Below are 17,099 nucleotides of genomic sequence, written 5' to 3' on the forward strand. Positions count from 1 at the left end.
CACAATCCATTATTCACAAGAGTGTTATTTCAATATTTATATATATATACATATTATATATACACCAATACATGTAGCTGCTGTGTATATTCAGATCTTCTAGAAGGAAGGAGGAGGAAGAGGAGAATAGAATGTGTACTTAAGAGAGGTTGAATGACAACTATTTGATATTTATGGACATTCAACATTCAACAAACATTCAACATCATTTACTTATTACAACTTTTGTTATCATTCATTGTTGATACGTTCATTCATTCATTCATTCATTCATTCATTCATTCATTCATTCATTCATTCATTCTACACAGTTGTTTCTATACATCCAATGGAAACTCAAGCCATTCCTATCAAGGAACAAGACATTGCGATCGTTGGTATCGGATGTAGACTACCGGGTGGGTCGCGAACACCACAACAATTCTATGACCAGTTGGTCGATGGTTTGGATGGTATCACCAAGATGACAGAGGATAGATGGTCAAGATCATTTGTGGATCAAGGTTACATTGCTACTGATCGCGCTGGATTCTTGGACATGAAAGAGTGGACTCATTTTGACAACCATTTCTTTGGGATGCTTGGCAAGGAGGCTGCTTCCATTGATCCCCAGGTACGCCTCTATCTGTCTGTGCTTTGGGAAGCTTTAGAAGATTCACATATCGATCCTGCTTCCATAAGAGGATCCAATACATCGGTATTTCTCGGTCAAATGTACGATGGAAACCAACACATTCTTTCTCAGGATCTCGCCACAATGATTGCGCAGGTCAAAACAGGTCGTTCAGACTCATCGATCAAAGCATCTTATTGTTATGATTTCCGTGGTCAATCGCTTTCGATTGACACTGCTTGTTCATCGTCACTGGTTGCAGTGCTCCAAGGTATCGATACCATCCTCAAAGGTGAAAGTGACCTTTCAATCTGTGGAGGTGTCAATATCTTTATCGAACCAAAAACATCAATCCAATTCACTGGCGCGGCTATGATTGGAAAGAAGGGTGTATGTGCAACGTTTGATGAATCAGCCGACGGTTATGTCCGTGGTGAAGGTGTTGGTGTTGTCATTCTCAAGAAACTGTCAAAAGCAATTGAGGATAATGATAATATCTATTGTGTCATCAACGGTGGTAGTTGCAACGTCGACGGTAATTGGGAGAAGCTTTCACCAACTGCCCCCTCATCGGCTGCACAACATTTAAACACACAAAATGCTCTCAACAAGGTCGGAGTGACACCATCGGATATCTATTACGTTGAATGCCATGGTACTGGAACACCGACGGGTGACCCACTCGAAATAGAATCAATATCACGTGTGTTTGCAGGTTCACACAGCCAATCCAACCCACTCAGAATTGGATCGGTTAAAAGTAATATTGGACACACTGAAAGTACAGCCGGTGTTGCATCACTCATTAAATGTGCAATGATGCTCAAGAATAGAATGTTGATCAAAAATATCAATTTCAACAAACTTAATCCAAAAATCAATCTACTCAATGGTGAAATCAAGATTGTACTTGAAAATGAACCATTTCCAAATGATGGTAGAATAATTAGAATGGGAATTAATTCTTTTGGTTTAACTGGTAGTAATGCTCATATTATTCTTCAAGAATATAAAAATATAGAAAATTTTAATATTAATAATAATAATATTAATGATAATAATAGTACTACTACAGTTGTCTCTATGGATAATGTTGGTAAGTTAATTTTAAAAACAAATTTATTTATTTAATTTTAATTTATTAAATATTTATTTATTTAGATTATTTAATTCCATTTTCATCAAATAGTCAAAAATCAATTGATTCTTATATTAATATGATCAAGAATAATGTTGAATTGTATAGTAACAAGATGACATTTGAAGATTTTGTTAGATATCAATCACAATCTAAAACAAACCATCCAACTTGTAAAAAGGTTATCATTGCCAAGGATTGGGAAACATTCTCCTCTGAATCAGTCCAAACCTTTGAAAAACAACAAACCTATGTTTCAAGTATGTCACAATTGAACAGCTCACCAAAACCAAAGATTGTGATGGTATTTTGTGGACAAGGTGCACAATGGAACGGAATGGGCGAGAGATTGTATCAATGTCCAATATTCCGTAATGCTGCTGATCGTGTTGATAGATTATTATCTCGCCACTATCAATATTCAATCATTGATAAATTAAGAAAGAGTAATCAACAGGAAATACATCATCCAATCCTCGCCCAACCAGCAACATTTATCATTCAAGTTGCATTGGTACAATTGTATCAACATTTTGGTATTACTCCATCCATTGTAGTTGGTCATAGGTAAACATATTAAAATTAAAAAAAAAATATATTATTTGTTCTAATAATCTTTAATTATAATTTACTTTTAGTTTTGGAGATATAACAGCAGCATGGTGTTCAGGAATAATAACATTGGAAGAAGCTGTTAGAATAGTATATTTGAGAAGTGTTGCCCAAAATGATACGATTGGAAGTGGAAGAATGTTGGCAGTATCATTATCATTTGATACATTCAAAGAGAGATTCCAACCGTCACAGTATGATTTGGTCGAGTTGGCATGTTACAATTCGGACAACTCTATTGTATTGGCAGGAAATGAAGATCAACTCAAATCAATTGATCAACAACTCAAGAATGTTAATGTGTTTAGTGCATTCCTTGGTACACCATGTGCATTTCATTCATCGGCACAAATTGAAACAAAGGAATTTATATTCAACAATCTAAATAATATAGAGTATCAATCATCTCAACCAACCATTCCATACTTTTCAACTACAACTTCACAACAAATCATGTTATCGTCTCAAATCGATGCTCAATACATTTATGATAATCTCAGACATCCAGTATTATTCCAACAAACAATCAACAACATAGTTGATTTCACAAAGAATGATAATGATGATGGTAATCAACAACAATATATTTATTTAGAGATTGCACCACATTCAACATTATCATTCTATTTGAAATCATTGTTACCACAAGGAACAAGCAATATTCAATCACCACTCAACAAAAAGAAAGATGAAATTGAATCAATTCAATCTTGTCTATCACAACTTTACTTTGGTGGTGTTTGTGTTGATTTTTCAAAACAACTACCAACGACCAATGATAATGAATGGAAGAATAGATCAAGACATCTTCCAAGATATCAATGGGACACTGAATACTTTTTAGAGGAGCAAGAAATATATAAAAAGATTAGAACTGGAGGAGTGACAACTACTCTGCTTGGTTTTAGTGACAGTGAATCACTCAATACCTATCACACATTGATCGATGTCAACAGACCATCGTATCAATATTTAAAAGGTCACAAAGTAAAAGGAAAATATTTGTTCCCAGGTACAGGATACATTGAAAACATTATCAATGCATTCCCAAACCAAGACATCCACATTCACCATCTCCAATTCATTGCACCATTCTTTCTCAAAGAAGGAGCTCCTTGTCAGTTAAAATCAACATTCTTCCAGTCATCGTCGATTGAATATCAAGCTACATTCCAATACTATGATGATAAACTTGGGAAATGGATTAAATCTGCAGTTGGTCGTCTATCTGCCAACAACAGTCCAACACCGAATCCAACCAAAGAATTTGATAGCGTCGATCAATTACGACAAACATTCAATGTTGCAACCATGAATACAACAGAGGTCTATCAAAAGTTGACAAAGGTTGGATTAATGTATGGAGAATCATTTAAAAGAACCAAACAAGTATTGTTTAGCGAGGATGGTTCGATATTGACAGAGATTGAATGCAAGTCTAGAAACCATTTTGAAGAATCAAATACCGTTTTGAATGCATCAGTTCTGGATTGTCTATTACATTCTTGTATTGTAACGTTTAAAGGTGAACATCCAAAATGTGAAGTTGTATTTGATAGAGTTGAAGATTTCCATATCTACTCTAACAATATTCCAAAACATCCATGCAACTCTTTGTTTACAACTACCAAACTCCAACAACAACAACAACAACAACACACCAATTCACAAATTGGAAATGAATTTAAAAATTCAATTGATATTATCGATAAAGATGGAAATACTGTCATTAAATGTGGACAAGTAGTATGCACATCTTTGACAAAAGTATTAAAAGTACACCATGCCAAAAATCCATCCAAATTCATCAAACATACCATTTGGCAACCTAAAAATGCTCCTTCAACAGAGATGTCACTTTCATCGTCAGACATACTTGGATATTTCGGAAGATTCTTGGAGTTGTCAACAACCTCTCATAAAGTCATTAGAGTACTAGACTTTGGATTCAATTATCGTATTACCATTGATCTCTTTACAAAGTTAATTTCACTTTCCCATCCAAACACTATCATTGATTTTATTACATACGATGATACTCTATGGGTTGACCTCCAAAAAGATAATCTGTTGATTAAATCGTACAATCCAGAATCAATCAATAAGTCAAGATCATTAACCGATCAAGGTTTTCTTGCAACTAGTTTTGATTTAATTCTATCAACTATGGAATACATTTCTGAAAACAATCAAATGGCAGGTGAATTTGAAGAGTTATTAAATCCAAATGGTCAACTCGTCATTATCAACACTACCCGTAATCAACCACCCTTTATCGATAATAATCATAATAATAATAATATGATAGATCTTTTGGAATCACATCAACTCAATATCACTCATAATAATATTGAATCAAAAGATGAAATTGTTTTAATTGGTAGAAAATCAAGTGTTGAAGAAACAAGTATTGAAAAATATGATAATTTATTATTTATTACTCCATCCTCTTCATCATCATCTTCATCTTCTTCATCATTGGCAAAGAGATTAATTCAACAATCATCAACAAATTTGATTGCAAAGAAAATTAGTTATTTTTCAAATGATGATATTATGGATGAATCTAAATATCAATCGTTATTAGACTCGATATCATACGATAGTGTAAATTGTCGTAGAGTTGGAATAATATATTTAGAATCATTGGAAGAAATGAACTCTAAAAACCTTGAAGTCAAAACAATGCAACTTATCAGATTACATCAAATCATCAGAAAAGAACAACTACCAATTAGATTAATAACATTGATAGCTAGTCAATTAAATCATTGTCTAAGATCCATTGCAAGAGAATATGGATCAAAAGCAAGAGGTGAAATGTTCCATTTTAATTCCATCACTATCATTTTGGACGATAGTAGTAGTCAAGTAACACTTGAAAAGATATTACAATGCGCAAACTCTGAATATCTTGGAGAGAGTGATCTTCAACTTGTATGTCAAAACAACAATCAAGACGATATTCAATTATTTGTAGAAAGAATTATAGAATCACCTCAATCATTAGAATTGGATTCAAAGTTTAAAGTTGACAACATTCAAGATTTAAAAGTTAATTTTGAAATGGACAACAAATACCATCTAAGACAAAAAAAAGAAATCATATTAGATGATGAAGTAGAAATCCAAGTTAAAGCAGCGTCTATTAATTTTAAAGATTTAATGATTTTAGAAGGTAATGATTGAAACAAAAAAAAAAAGTATAAATTAAAAATAACTAATTAATTAACTTAATTTAATTACTTTACTTTAGGCAAAGTTGATCAAAGATTATTCCCAATGGGTGATATTTATAATCCACCACTTGGTCAAGATTGCTCAGGTGTTGTGACAAGAATAGGACCAAAGGTTACAAAATTCAAAGTTGGTGATGAGGTTTATGGTAATGGACTTGGTTTTGCTTCATCGACAGTAGCATTTGAAGATACGATTGTACTAAAACCAAAGGAACTGTCATTTGTTGAAGCAGCTTCATTACCCTTGTCTATGGGAACTGCTTGTTTGGTTTTATTCAAAAAGGCAAATATCTATCCAACAGAGTCTATTCTCATTCATAGTGCAACTGGTGGTGTTGGATTGGGAATGTTAAACCTTTTAAAATTCAAAAAACATACTGGAAAGATATTTGTAACGGTTGGATCAAAGGAAAAGAAACTGTATCTTGAAAAACAATATGGTTCATTTATCACTGCAATTTTGGGTTACGACAACTTTACTAAAAGTATAACGGAACAGACACAAGGCAAAGGAGTAGACTATGTCATCAACACACTCGACTATACAAGAATGCAAGACAATTTCAAATGTCTCTCGAGAAATGGAGTGGTTGTTGATTTGTCGGTTGATCAATTCTTCCAAGCTCGTGATATCGATATGGGGTCACTCAACTTTGACAAGGGATACCTGACATACCACTTTTCACGTAAACAAATGTATATCCACCAAAATATTAAACAAATGGTGGAAGAAGGATTGGAGGTTCCCCCAATAACAGTATTCCAAAGTCACCAAATTGGCCAAGCATTTGATCATGTACGTTCAAGAAAACATATTGGCAAGGTGGTAATAGATTATGAAAATGTTCAAACAGATGTGATTGATCCAATTTTATCACAACCACATAAACCAGTTGAAAGAGTAGATTACGATTTGGACGGTATTCAAGAAACACTTCTCATCACTGGACAAACTGGTATTGCAGTAGAGTCGCTTGGTTATCTCGTCAAACATTCATCCAAACTACGTGATATCATTGTTGTCACTTATTCAACTCCAAAATTTGAAATTCAATTATTGGTCAACGAGCTCCAAAAGAAATCCATCAAACTTTATTTTGTTCGTTGTGATATTGGAGATTATGATCAACTCAAATCATCTGTACAAGATCTTTACAAAAGAACGCCAACTCTCAAACCAGTGTCGGTCGTTGTTCACTGTGCCAACACTTATGTGACGATTGCACCCGATGACATTGAGCTGGAGAGTCATCATGCAGCCATGTCGGGTAAAGCAACCGGAGCATTTAATCTTCACAATCTGTTTGAAGAGCTTGGTTGGAAACTAAACCATTTCCACATGTTATCTTCGGTTGCCAAGTATATCCCTGTCGACGGTCTCAGTTACTCGATTGGCAATGCATTCCTCGATGGCCTATCAAGATACCGAAGAGACCTTGGATTGGAATCAACCTCTATCAACTGGGGTTCCATTGGACAGGCTGGAAAAGCAGCGTCAGACAAAAGTGTCGGTTTAATCCTACATACGATCGGTCTAATGATGATGCCATTATCAGCCATCTATGGTATATATAGAGGCTCATTCATCAACACTACCACACCAATCACCAATCTCATTTGTGCCGATCTACAAGCCAAAAGTCTTGTTTCAGAGTTGCCACATCTCGAACATTTCTATTCACATTACTTGAATGTTGCCAACAGTGGCAATGGGGGTAACCTATTGGATGCAATTGGAAGTGCCGGATCAGTTGTTGACAAAAAGATACTGGATTTCATTTCAGATGCACTTTCAATCGAGAAACATTTGTTAAATGGCGATACCAAACTCAAAGATTACGGTGTCGATTCAATGACTGCCATTCAAATCAAAGGCCAAATCGAATCAGAGTTTAACAAACCTCACATACTCAATCAATCACATATTTCAAATGGTACTATTAACTCTATAATTGAAAGTGTTAAAAAGAGTTTGAAATAAAAAAAAAGATTAATAAATAATAGTAAAATTCTAACCTTGCTTGATTTAGTTTTTCTATCTATCTTTTCAAAAAAACATAATTATATTTATTATTATTTCTTTTATAAAAGACTGCTGTAACTTTGTTGTTGTTAGAGATAATCTTGATATTAATATGGATGATGACGACGATTTAACATTTGAACAAATTAAAAAGTTACAACAAGATCGAAAGAACAATTCATCAAATTACAACACAGAGATTGTAGTTCAATCAAAGAGCGGTAGTAGTAGTAGCAGTAGTGGTGGTCGAAAGAGTAGTAGTAGTAGTAAACATGGAGACGATGACAATAAAAGAGGAAGAAAGAGAAATATAGAGGATGAAGAACAAGATCAATACGATAGAGATAGAAGAGACAATATCAGAAATGCATTCGATTCATATACTGCTCCAAAATACATACTTGATAGTATACCTACTGATCCTGATGATACAGATGATGTATGTAAACATAATATATAGATATATAGATATAGATAGATGGATATATTTAACTAACTTCTTCTTTTATCATTTAGCCATTAAAAGAATATAGACCAAAGACAGTTGCAGAACAAGAGACTGAATATCAAAGTAGATGGAGAAAGAGAGGACTCAGTCCTCCAAGAGACTACGATCCATTTACTGGAAAGGGTCAGGTAAAAGGTAGATCGTACAAAGACATTATGATTGAGAATCAAATGGCCAAAGAGGAAAAAGAACTCAAAGAAAAGATTGAAAGAAAAAAGAGAGAGGAACAAACCAACCAACGTAAAGATAGAAGACAACAAGAATTGGAAAGAGAAAGATCGGACAAAGAAAGAAAAGAAAGTGAAAGAGGAGAAAGATCATCTCATTCATCCTCTTCTTCTTCCTCTTCTTCGACATCATCGATTAAAAAGAAAAAGATTGGTGATGATGATGGTAATGTTAGTTCATCATCTTCAAATATTAGTTCAGATACCAAATGGTATCTAAAAGTATATAAAAATGGAACGGTTGTTGGTGATCCGATAAGAATCACATCTGACCGTCCCGTGACACTTGGTCGTGATGCAACAAAGAATCTGGTGCATCTCGAACACCCAAGTTGCAGTAGTACACATGCTTCGATTACCATCATGAGAGTTGGTAAACGTCCCATTCTAATGGACTTGAAAAGCACCAACCAAACACATCTCAATGGCACTCCAATCGACCCTTACCATCCAAATGATCTATATCAAGGTGACAAGATTCAATTTGGTGGTAGTAGTCGTGACTATGTTATCTATCACACATAAGTAGAGAATAGTAGAGTAACCAATAAATGTTATGAATGAATGAAAAAAAAGAAAAGGTTCTTTCTTTATATTTTGTACAAAAGGTCCCCCTCTAAATGTATTATTATTTAATCTTGTTTGATTTCAACCAAAGTATTACAATAAGAGTATCGAGAAAAAAGGACAAATAGATATCTAAACCAAACCAACTGACTTGCATGTTGTTTCATAGCCTCAAAATTCTTTCCAAATAGTTTGTATGCCGTATACAATCGATCGTATGATGAGAATATCCATTTGGAGAAAAATACATCTCCAATACCAATATACTTTCTAATGATATTAACAGATTCCAATTCATATCCTTTAACCTTTGTATTATTCTTTAAATATAATCTATATAATTTGAAATATATTTAATTAATTTCTATTCAATTATCTAACTTTTCTTCTTACTTACTTTACACCATTTGATACAGATATATGATTTGGATGACCAGAGACACCACCATGATCAAAGGTTAATATTTGAGTGATACCCCATTGATCTACGTATTTTTGGATATATTTTGATATGACGGTTACATCCCAATCCTTGTCCATTCCATCGGGTAGATTGGTATCGTTGACGACAGCCACATGGTCACGTGCCACACCATAGCATCTGCAGCTATTGACCAACTCTTTTTCTCTAATCTTTCCCAATCCATCGGCATTACCATTGGACAGACACACTACGTGCACTATAGATTCTTCTCCTTGTATACTTTGATAGTATTCTAGAGTAGGACTAAAGAACATACATTCATCATCTGGATGTGCTATTGCTAATAGTATACGTGTTGTTGGTGTAGTTGTCATATCTCCTTGCTCCTTTTCTTGATTGATTGTATTACCACCACTATCTTCTTGATTGATAAATGTAATGAATAAATAGGCCAATAATAGAATAAATAGTGAAGAGCACACCAATACTACTTTCATTCATATGTATGAATGAATGATCATCAACCGATTTAAATTGAAATCAATGAAGGGTACCCCCTCCACAAACTAAATAAATTAAAAAAAAAAACAAACAAATTCTCAAAGCCCGCTCAGAGCAAAAGATAAAGATATCTTTTATTAAACCTCTAATCTTAATCTACCCACCCATCATTACAACAACAACAACAAAAATATATCGACGCGTCGACAAACTGCAATAATGAATAACAACACAACAACTAGTAGTATAATATAGAAAGACACACATTATAAATATAATCAAACAAACCAACCAACCAACTTTGTAAATAATAATAATAATAATAATAATCAGAAAAGAGGAGAGAGAGATAGAGAGAGAAACAATCAACGTTTAGCGGGGGATGATGGATTTTAGTCGAGAAAGAAAGATTAGATCTGTCACTGCCTACAAACAATCTAAATTTGATGTAGAAGAGTTGCTGGTATCGTTGGACAAGTTGTTGAATGAAGCACCACCTGCAGCTACCAGCACCGCCGCTGCAGCTTTGACTAGTCGTGGAAAGAGCGGACTCAGTCTGCAGCAGTGCTGTCAAAAGTTTACGGCAGAGGGTTTCAACATCCTACAGAAACTAAGGGAAAAGACAAAGACATTTGATACATCAGACGTATCGTACTTTATCTTGCGAGGAGGTATCACTATCCTCATCAAGTGTCTGTGTTTTTGTGGTCGTACCACACTCTCCAATGAAATAGCACTCGAGATATCGCAATACCTTATCGACAATAACCATCAAACGGCAAGACTGTTTTGCAAGCAGATCATCAACCATCTCTGTGACGACATTGAGTGTGTCGGTGTCTCTGAAACACTCCCAAATTTAATTTCACTCTATCCTATTAGATCTGTATGTACTATACATACGTGACTCTCTTATTACTTAATACTATGACTAACCATGATGATTTGATTATTATTTGTCTTTAGATATTTATTGAAGATTTATGTATACCAAAATTGATTGAAATCTATTATAAGGGATCGATTAAACTTGCAAATGGATTGATCAATAACCAACAACCTGCGATGATACAAATTGACAAGGTGATTGACAAACCATTAGAAACACCCAAAGAAGGATGGGCTAATTTATTGGTCAATTCAAAGGTTAAAAGTAACGCTGTCACTTGTCTCAGTAACAGTTCATTAAATCGAAATAATAATAATAATAATAATAATAACGCCAGCGAGCAAATGAAACGATCGAATCTAAGAGACAGTGGTGTATTGTCACCATTGGAAACTGCTAGTAATGGAAGCAGCCCAAATGAATCACCAACCATATCAAGTGCCAACAGTAGTTTTAGCAACCTAAAGAATCTTTTACCCAACCTCAACAATCTCAATATCAACAACAGCCATGCATCACTACCAACCAGTCCTCCACAAGTTCCATCACTCAAACTATCGGCATTGAAACCAATCATTCCAAAATTAAATCTACCCATTCGAATTGAAAGCTCTGCAAAAATGACTAGAAGTAGTAGAAGAAGAGAAGACAACAACTCTTCAACTCGTAGTACCACTGGTGAAGTTAAATTATTAGATTCAAGCTCAACAAAAGAATTAAGTGATATTGCTACAAAATTGGGTGAAACTTGTAAGTCAAATAGAAAATAAGAAAAAGAAAGAGATTACTAAATATTTATTTATTTATCTATTTAGTTGTAACTGCTGATTTAACAGCTTTAATATCATATAAACAAGCAGTTGATGCACATATTAGTCAAACCAATTCAATTAAGAGGGCATCATATGCACCAAAGAAATTAGTGTATGATCAATTAATCGGACAAACTCAACATTTACTTTCACAAAACAATAGTATCGATATGCAACAATTCCGTTCATCAAATATTTATAAAGTTAGATCAAGTATATTAAAAACTTTAATTGCTGCTACCTCTCATAATCTTTGGTTACTTCAAGTATGTTTGAAAAACAAAACAAAAAACAAAACAAAAAAAGAACTTTGGTTAATTAATTAATATTTCTTTTATAGTATGTAAATAATCCAATGAATTTAATATATTCAGAAGTATTATTAATGTATAAAGGAATGATACCATATGATTTTGATTATTTAAATTTGGTATTTCAATTTGCCTACAATTGGGCAGACTATGTAGAATATATTCATAGAATAAGATGGAACGATGTTACAAAGGGAATGACACCTGAAAGAAAAGGTGCCTATAGAAAGAAATTAGATGTATTATTATGGAGATTTAATTATAATATTTTAAATATTTTTGAAACAAATGTATGTAAAACAAAAAACAACAAATAATAATAACATAATAATAATATTTGTTTATTTTAATTTTTTAGGTGATTGATGATTTAGAACATCAATTACATATGTTGGCAGATTATATGGAACATTGTCCAACAAGAATTATGCCATCACAAGTAGTAGATGTTTGTATTGAAGTTTTATTAAAGATTAAACATTATTGGTTCAAAGGAAGAATTTCACACGATAGATACAAAGACATACACGTCATTCATTACTTGTTGTGTGTCTTTGATGAAATTATCACTCAAAACATGCATCCGCCATTGAACGATCTATTGTTGGCCATTTTCATTGAACGTGAAGACACTTTTAATTTCATCAAACACTATACACAGTTGCTGACCAGTAGCGAATGGTTGGAAAAGGAATTCGAACGTGACAAGACAAAGGGTGGAAGTATCAAATTGATAGAGTATAGATGCCGTGTATTTAAACATCACTCGGTTTGTGTAGATATGATCAAACGATCCATTCAAGTAGACTCTAGAGGAGAAACTGAAAAAACTGAACCAGACCAAGTCCACATCTCTGAACTGGTTCAAAAGATGGAATATCTCTTGCTTCCTGGTAATGGTGTCATCCTTCCATTCCTTCAATCTGGTTCATTCTATCAAAACTATCTCGTCAAGAAACAAATGATGGAATTCCTTTGTACCATTTTCTATTTTAAAAAGAATCCTTATACAAAGAAAAAAATTTATATTGATTCTTATATTAGGTATGAATGAAAAAAATAGAAAAGTTTAAAAAAAGAAATCAAAAACTAATAATAATTTAATTTATTTTTTTTATTTCTTTTTTAGTTATTTTTATATTAGTTTTATTAAATTATATAATAATTATACAGTTGATCCACAAACTTTAACATTGTGTAAATTATTTTTAAATATTTTAATTGCATTTTCTATAAAGTATGTAAAAAACGAAAAAAGAAAAAGAAACAAATAATATTAATCTTACTAATTTGGTTTTTAGCAAAAATGACAAGATATCATTAAAATTCTATCAATTGAGAACAATGGATTTTATGGTTAGAGAAGTCAATTTGGAATATGAAGTTAAACAAAATCGTAATCAATTGGCAGAATCATTCTTTATTAAAAAGGAAGGTAGTAATAACTCACCTTTACTCTCTAATAATACATCCAATAATATGATTATAAAACCACTCGTTTCATTGACACCAAATGATAGTAGTAGTACTTCTTCTACTACCTCTTCTGAAATCAAGAAACCAGGATTACCATTATTAAAGCTACCACCAAAAGTACCAAATCTTACCAACCTTCCATCAAAAGATGGTAGCAATACAACATCAACACCTACAACTATTTCACCACCAAAGATACCTACATTAAATATACCACCCAAAGATGGAAACAATGCACAATCGGGAACAACTCCTCCAAAGATACCAACATTGAATATACCACCCAAAGATGGGTCATCGCCTACTCTTAGTATCACACCACCAAAGATTCCATCGTTGAATATTCCACCAAAAGTTCCCTCTTTGCCAAACCTTCCAACCAAGGATGGCACCAACTCACCAATTTCAATGGGTATACCAAAGATACCGGCATTAAACATCCCACCAAAGGATTTACCGGGTGGTAGCTCAGGAACGACCCCTCCTAAAATACCAACACTCAATATTCCACCCAAGACAGCTGATGGTGCACCATCAATCAAACCTGTCCTCCCACTGTTGGCACTTCCACCTCGAACCACAAAGAGTGAGGTACCATCATTACCATCAGAACAAAACCCAGCACCAGGAGGCTTTCTTTCTGCCATTGAACAAAAGATTGATTTACACGATCCAAAATTCCAATTGGTATTTGGTGATGCTGCAAGTAGCAATACACTTGGCGGTGGAGGTGCTGTTGACCAACCGGAACCAACAGACAAGGAAATTAAAAATGAAAATCAAAGATATCAATTGGAAAGAGCCAATAGAAAATTGTATCACGACAAGGAATTACATATTTCTATTTTACAATTAATTTTTAGTTTATTATTAAATCCAAAGTATGAAGAAAAAAGAAACAAAAAGATAGATAAAAAAAGTATTAATATATTTTTATTTTTATTTTTCTATTTAGTCAAACACTTGAACATTATTATTCAGATCAATATCCAATTTTAGCTAAAAAGTTAAATGTACCATTTATTTTACAATCACATATTAATCATACTCAAAACGAACACATTATACCAGAATTGTGTGAAAAGACATTGGAAATGGGACCAAATCATTATAGAATCCTAAAGTTGTTGTTTAATCGATTATTCCATGCATCACCATTCAAAGATCTTAAAAGAGTGGCCAAGGGTGCATTTGGTACAGTTTACAAAGGATATGTAGCTCATGACGAAGGTTTGGAGGTTGCAGTCAAACTCATGCCAGTTCCAAAGAGTATTCATGATCGTTGCGTACTCCATGACATTTTTACAGAGATTCTCATTATGGATACCTTTAGAAGTGATCATCGTGCCTGTCATATGTTTGACTATGGTGTAGATGGTGAAAACTATTGGATTGCCATGAAATCCTATAAATGCTCTCTAAAGGAATGGAGATTAAAACAAACTGGAACTTTCCTTCAAAATCTACCATTATATTTGAATATTTATATGAATGTTTTATTAACTGTTCAATTTTTAGCTGAAAATAGTAAGAGAAAAAAACAACCCAAAATAGATCTATTTTATACTAATTTTATCTCTCTTTTAGAAATCAATCATTTTGATATTAAATGTGATAATTTTTTGGTTCATCCAATTAAAAAAGGAACATTGGAAGAAGATTTTTGGAATCAACCAACAAGTGATCCAAATTTTATTGTTTGTTTAGCTGGTAACTATTTATAAATAATTTATCAATAACTGGTTTTAATCATTTTTATTATTTTATTAGATTGGGGAGAAGCAAAAGTTTATATTCATGATATTGATGGATACACAACAAGAAATAGAGGAACAGAATTTATAAAGAGTCCAGAAATGTTGATGATTGCATTTGCTTCACAAAAGACTAGAGAGAATTTCGATAGAAGAAAAAAGGTTGGAAGTAACACAACGTCGGATGTATGGTCGTTGGGATGTCTCTTTTACGAGTTGTTGACTGGTGACTTTTTATTCTATGATGACGATTGGGTAAAGTTCTTTATCCGTGTCACTCAACCCGGTCAAGAACTTATTACACCTGACAAGAAGGCAAAGATTAGCAACATGTCTGCAATTTGTGACTTTTTGGATTTCATTTTCGTCCGTGACCCATTCTATCGTCCAACATTACGCGATCTATTGACTAAATTTGCAGTAGCCAAGCCACTCATATTGGCCGAGTTGGGACAAATCAAGATGAAGCTCAGTCAAGACGATCTGCTAAATATCGAACAACCAAAACAATACTTTAGCGGTGGTGATGGTACAAGATACAAGGGACCTAGCAAGATCAGTGGACACTATACTCCAGGTCGTTTCTTCCCTCATAGCTACAACCTAAACAATCCAACTGGATTGCTCTCCAACAAAAATGCAAAGGCATCACAACAAACACTCTCTGATGACTCTTTGGCAAATGAACAACCAGAATTCCCCGAACACAAATATCTCATGGAATATCCTTCAAAAATCACCTCTTTTATGTATATATCTTCTTATCAACCTTCCATGAATAGAAATCTTTTAAAAAATAATTATCGTATGTACAAACAAAATAATAGAAAAAAAGAATTTATTTATTTATAATTTATTTATTTTTATTTTTTTATAGATATAACTCATATAATTAATTGTACTGGTTCACCAAATGCATTTCCTGATCATTTTGAATATTTACATTTACAATTGCACGATGATGAGTCACAAGATATCCTACATTCATTGACTTCGGCATTTGATTTCATTAGAGATGCCATTGTACATCAAGGAAGAGTATTGATCGTGTCTGATAAGGGAATTAGTAGAAGTGCGGCATTGGCTATTGGTTATTTCATGGATTCTCGATCGATCAGCTATTTTGAAGCTTTTATTCTCATCCGTGACTGTCGTTACATTATCAACCCTAATCTTGGTTTTGTAGAGCAACTCTGTCGCTGGGGTAAACAACGTCGTACACAAAAGGGTCTCGCAGAATGGGGTGGAGGTATTGAAGCCCAGTTTGCCAATACCAACAACACCACCACTCAGTTCCAATGTCTGTGTGGAGCATGTGTCTTTACGCTGTTGGCACCGTTTGACTCTACCAAATTCAAGAACCCTCGTAATTGCAACTGCTCCAAAGACCAGAGTCAAGACTGTCCAAATCTTTTGGGTTGCTCTTCTTTCCTACACGACATGAAGAAGTTGCACAATTATAGTAGTTCGTCCAATCATGTTATTTGGGGCTACACCAACATTACCAATGTAGTTGGTGATTATAAACGTTCTTCTGTTGAAATTCAATATCCAAAATCACCTCCAACAAACAGCATTAATAATGGTTCGATCAACAGAAAAGACTGGACACTCTATAAATGTAAAACATGCCACTTTTTGACATACGCCATCAACAATAATCAAAATAACAATAATCAATTTACAGACAAGACCGTTGCAATCGTAACCAATATCAGAAGTGATAGATTAACTGTTAAAAGATAATAAATTTATTTATAATAATTTTATAAAGCTGTATATATATACCGAACCATTTTTGTTCTCCTTTGGTTTGAACCAAGACGATTCCAGTGGGGGTGCCCCCAAGCACCTCCTTTCAGTAGTTGCTCACCTCCTCTGGAATCTTCCATTATATCTGCTGACAAATTCAACCAAGAAGCCACACCTTTTGAGAAATAATGAGATGATTTTAAATATCGGTACTTCTCATTGAAAGAATTGTTTGATCTTTCAACTGTTGTGT

At 33.6% G+C, this 17,099-nt stretch overlaps 3 protein-coding genes across 3 annotated transcripts; 2 read left to right on the plus strand and 1 right to left on the minus strand.

Moving 5' to 3' along the window:
• Positions 1-328: 328 nt before the first annotated feature.
• Positions 329-8,885, plus strand: pks24 (putative polyketide synthase; the record flags this gene model as incomplete). The annotated part of the gene is made up of 6 exons (XM_004353809.1): positions 329-1,709; positions 1,775-2,318; positions 2,390-5,541; positions 5,620-7,572; positions 7,694-8,064; positions 8,142-8,885. The coding sequence occupies 6 exons, from the start codon at positions 329-331 to the stop codon at positions 8,883-8,885; spliced, it is 8,145 nt and encodes a 2,714-aa protein (XP_004353861.1).
• A 107-nt stretch (positions 8,886-8,992) lies between these two features.
• pigL (phosphatidylinositol glycan) lies at positions 8,993-9,848 on the minus strand (the record flags this gene model as incomplete). Its single annotated transcript, XM_004353810.1, has 2 exons — positions 8,993-9,260; positions 9,325-9,848. The coding sequence occupies 2 exons, from the start codon at positions 9,846-9,848 to the stop codon at positions 8,993-8,995; spliced, it is 792 nt and encodes a 263-aa protein (XP_004353862.1).
• A 223-nt stretch (positions 9,849-10,071) lies between these two features.
• DFA_12226 (putative protein kinase) lies at positions 10,072-16,840 on the plus strand (the record flags this gene model as incomplete). The annotated part of the gene is made up of 12 exons (XM_004353811.1): positions 10,072-10,096; positions 10,254-10,738; positions 10,819-11,491; positions 11,557-11,819; positions 11,894-12,154; positions 12,223-12,908; positions 13,009-13,101; positions 13,166-14,221; positions 14,296-14,867; positions 14,928-15,050; positions 15,111-15,899; positions 15,972-16,840. The coding sequence occupies 12 exons, from the start codon at positions 10,072-10,074 to the stop codon at positions 16,838-16,840; spliced, it is 5,895 nt and encodes a 1,964-aa protein (XP_004353863.1).
• Between the last annotated feature and the right edge of the window lie 259 nt (positions 16,841-17,099).

The sequence above is a fragment of the Cavenderia fasciculata genome (genome assembly GCF_000203815.1).
Source record: "Cavenderia fasciculata unplaced genomic scaffold Scf_EUAJFUG02HR96I-5, whole genome shotgun sequence".
NCBI classification, from domain to species: Eukaryota; Evosea; class Eumycetozoa; order Acytosteliales; family Cavenderiaceae; genus Cavenderia; species Cavenderia fasciculata.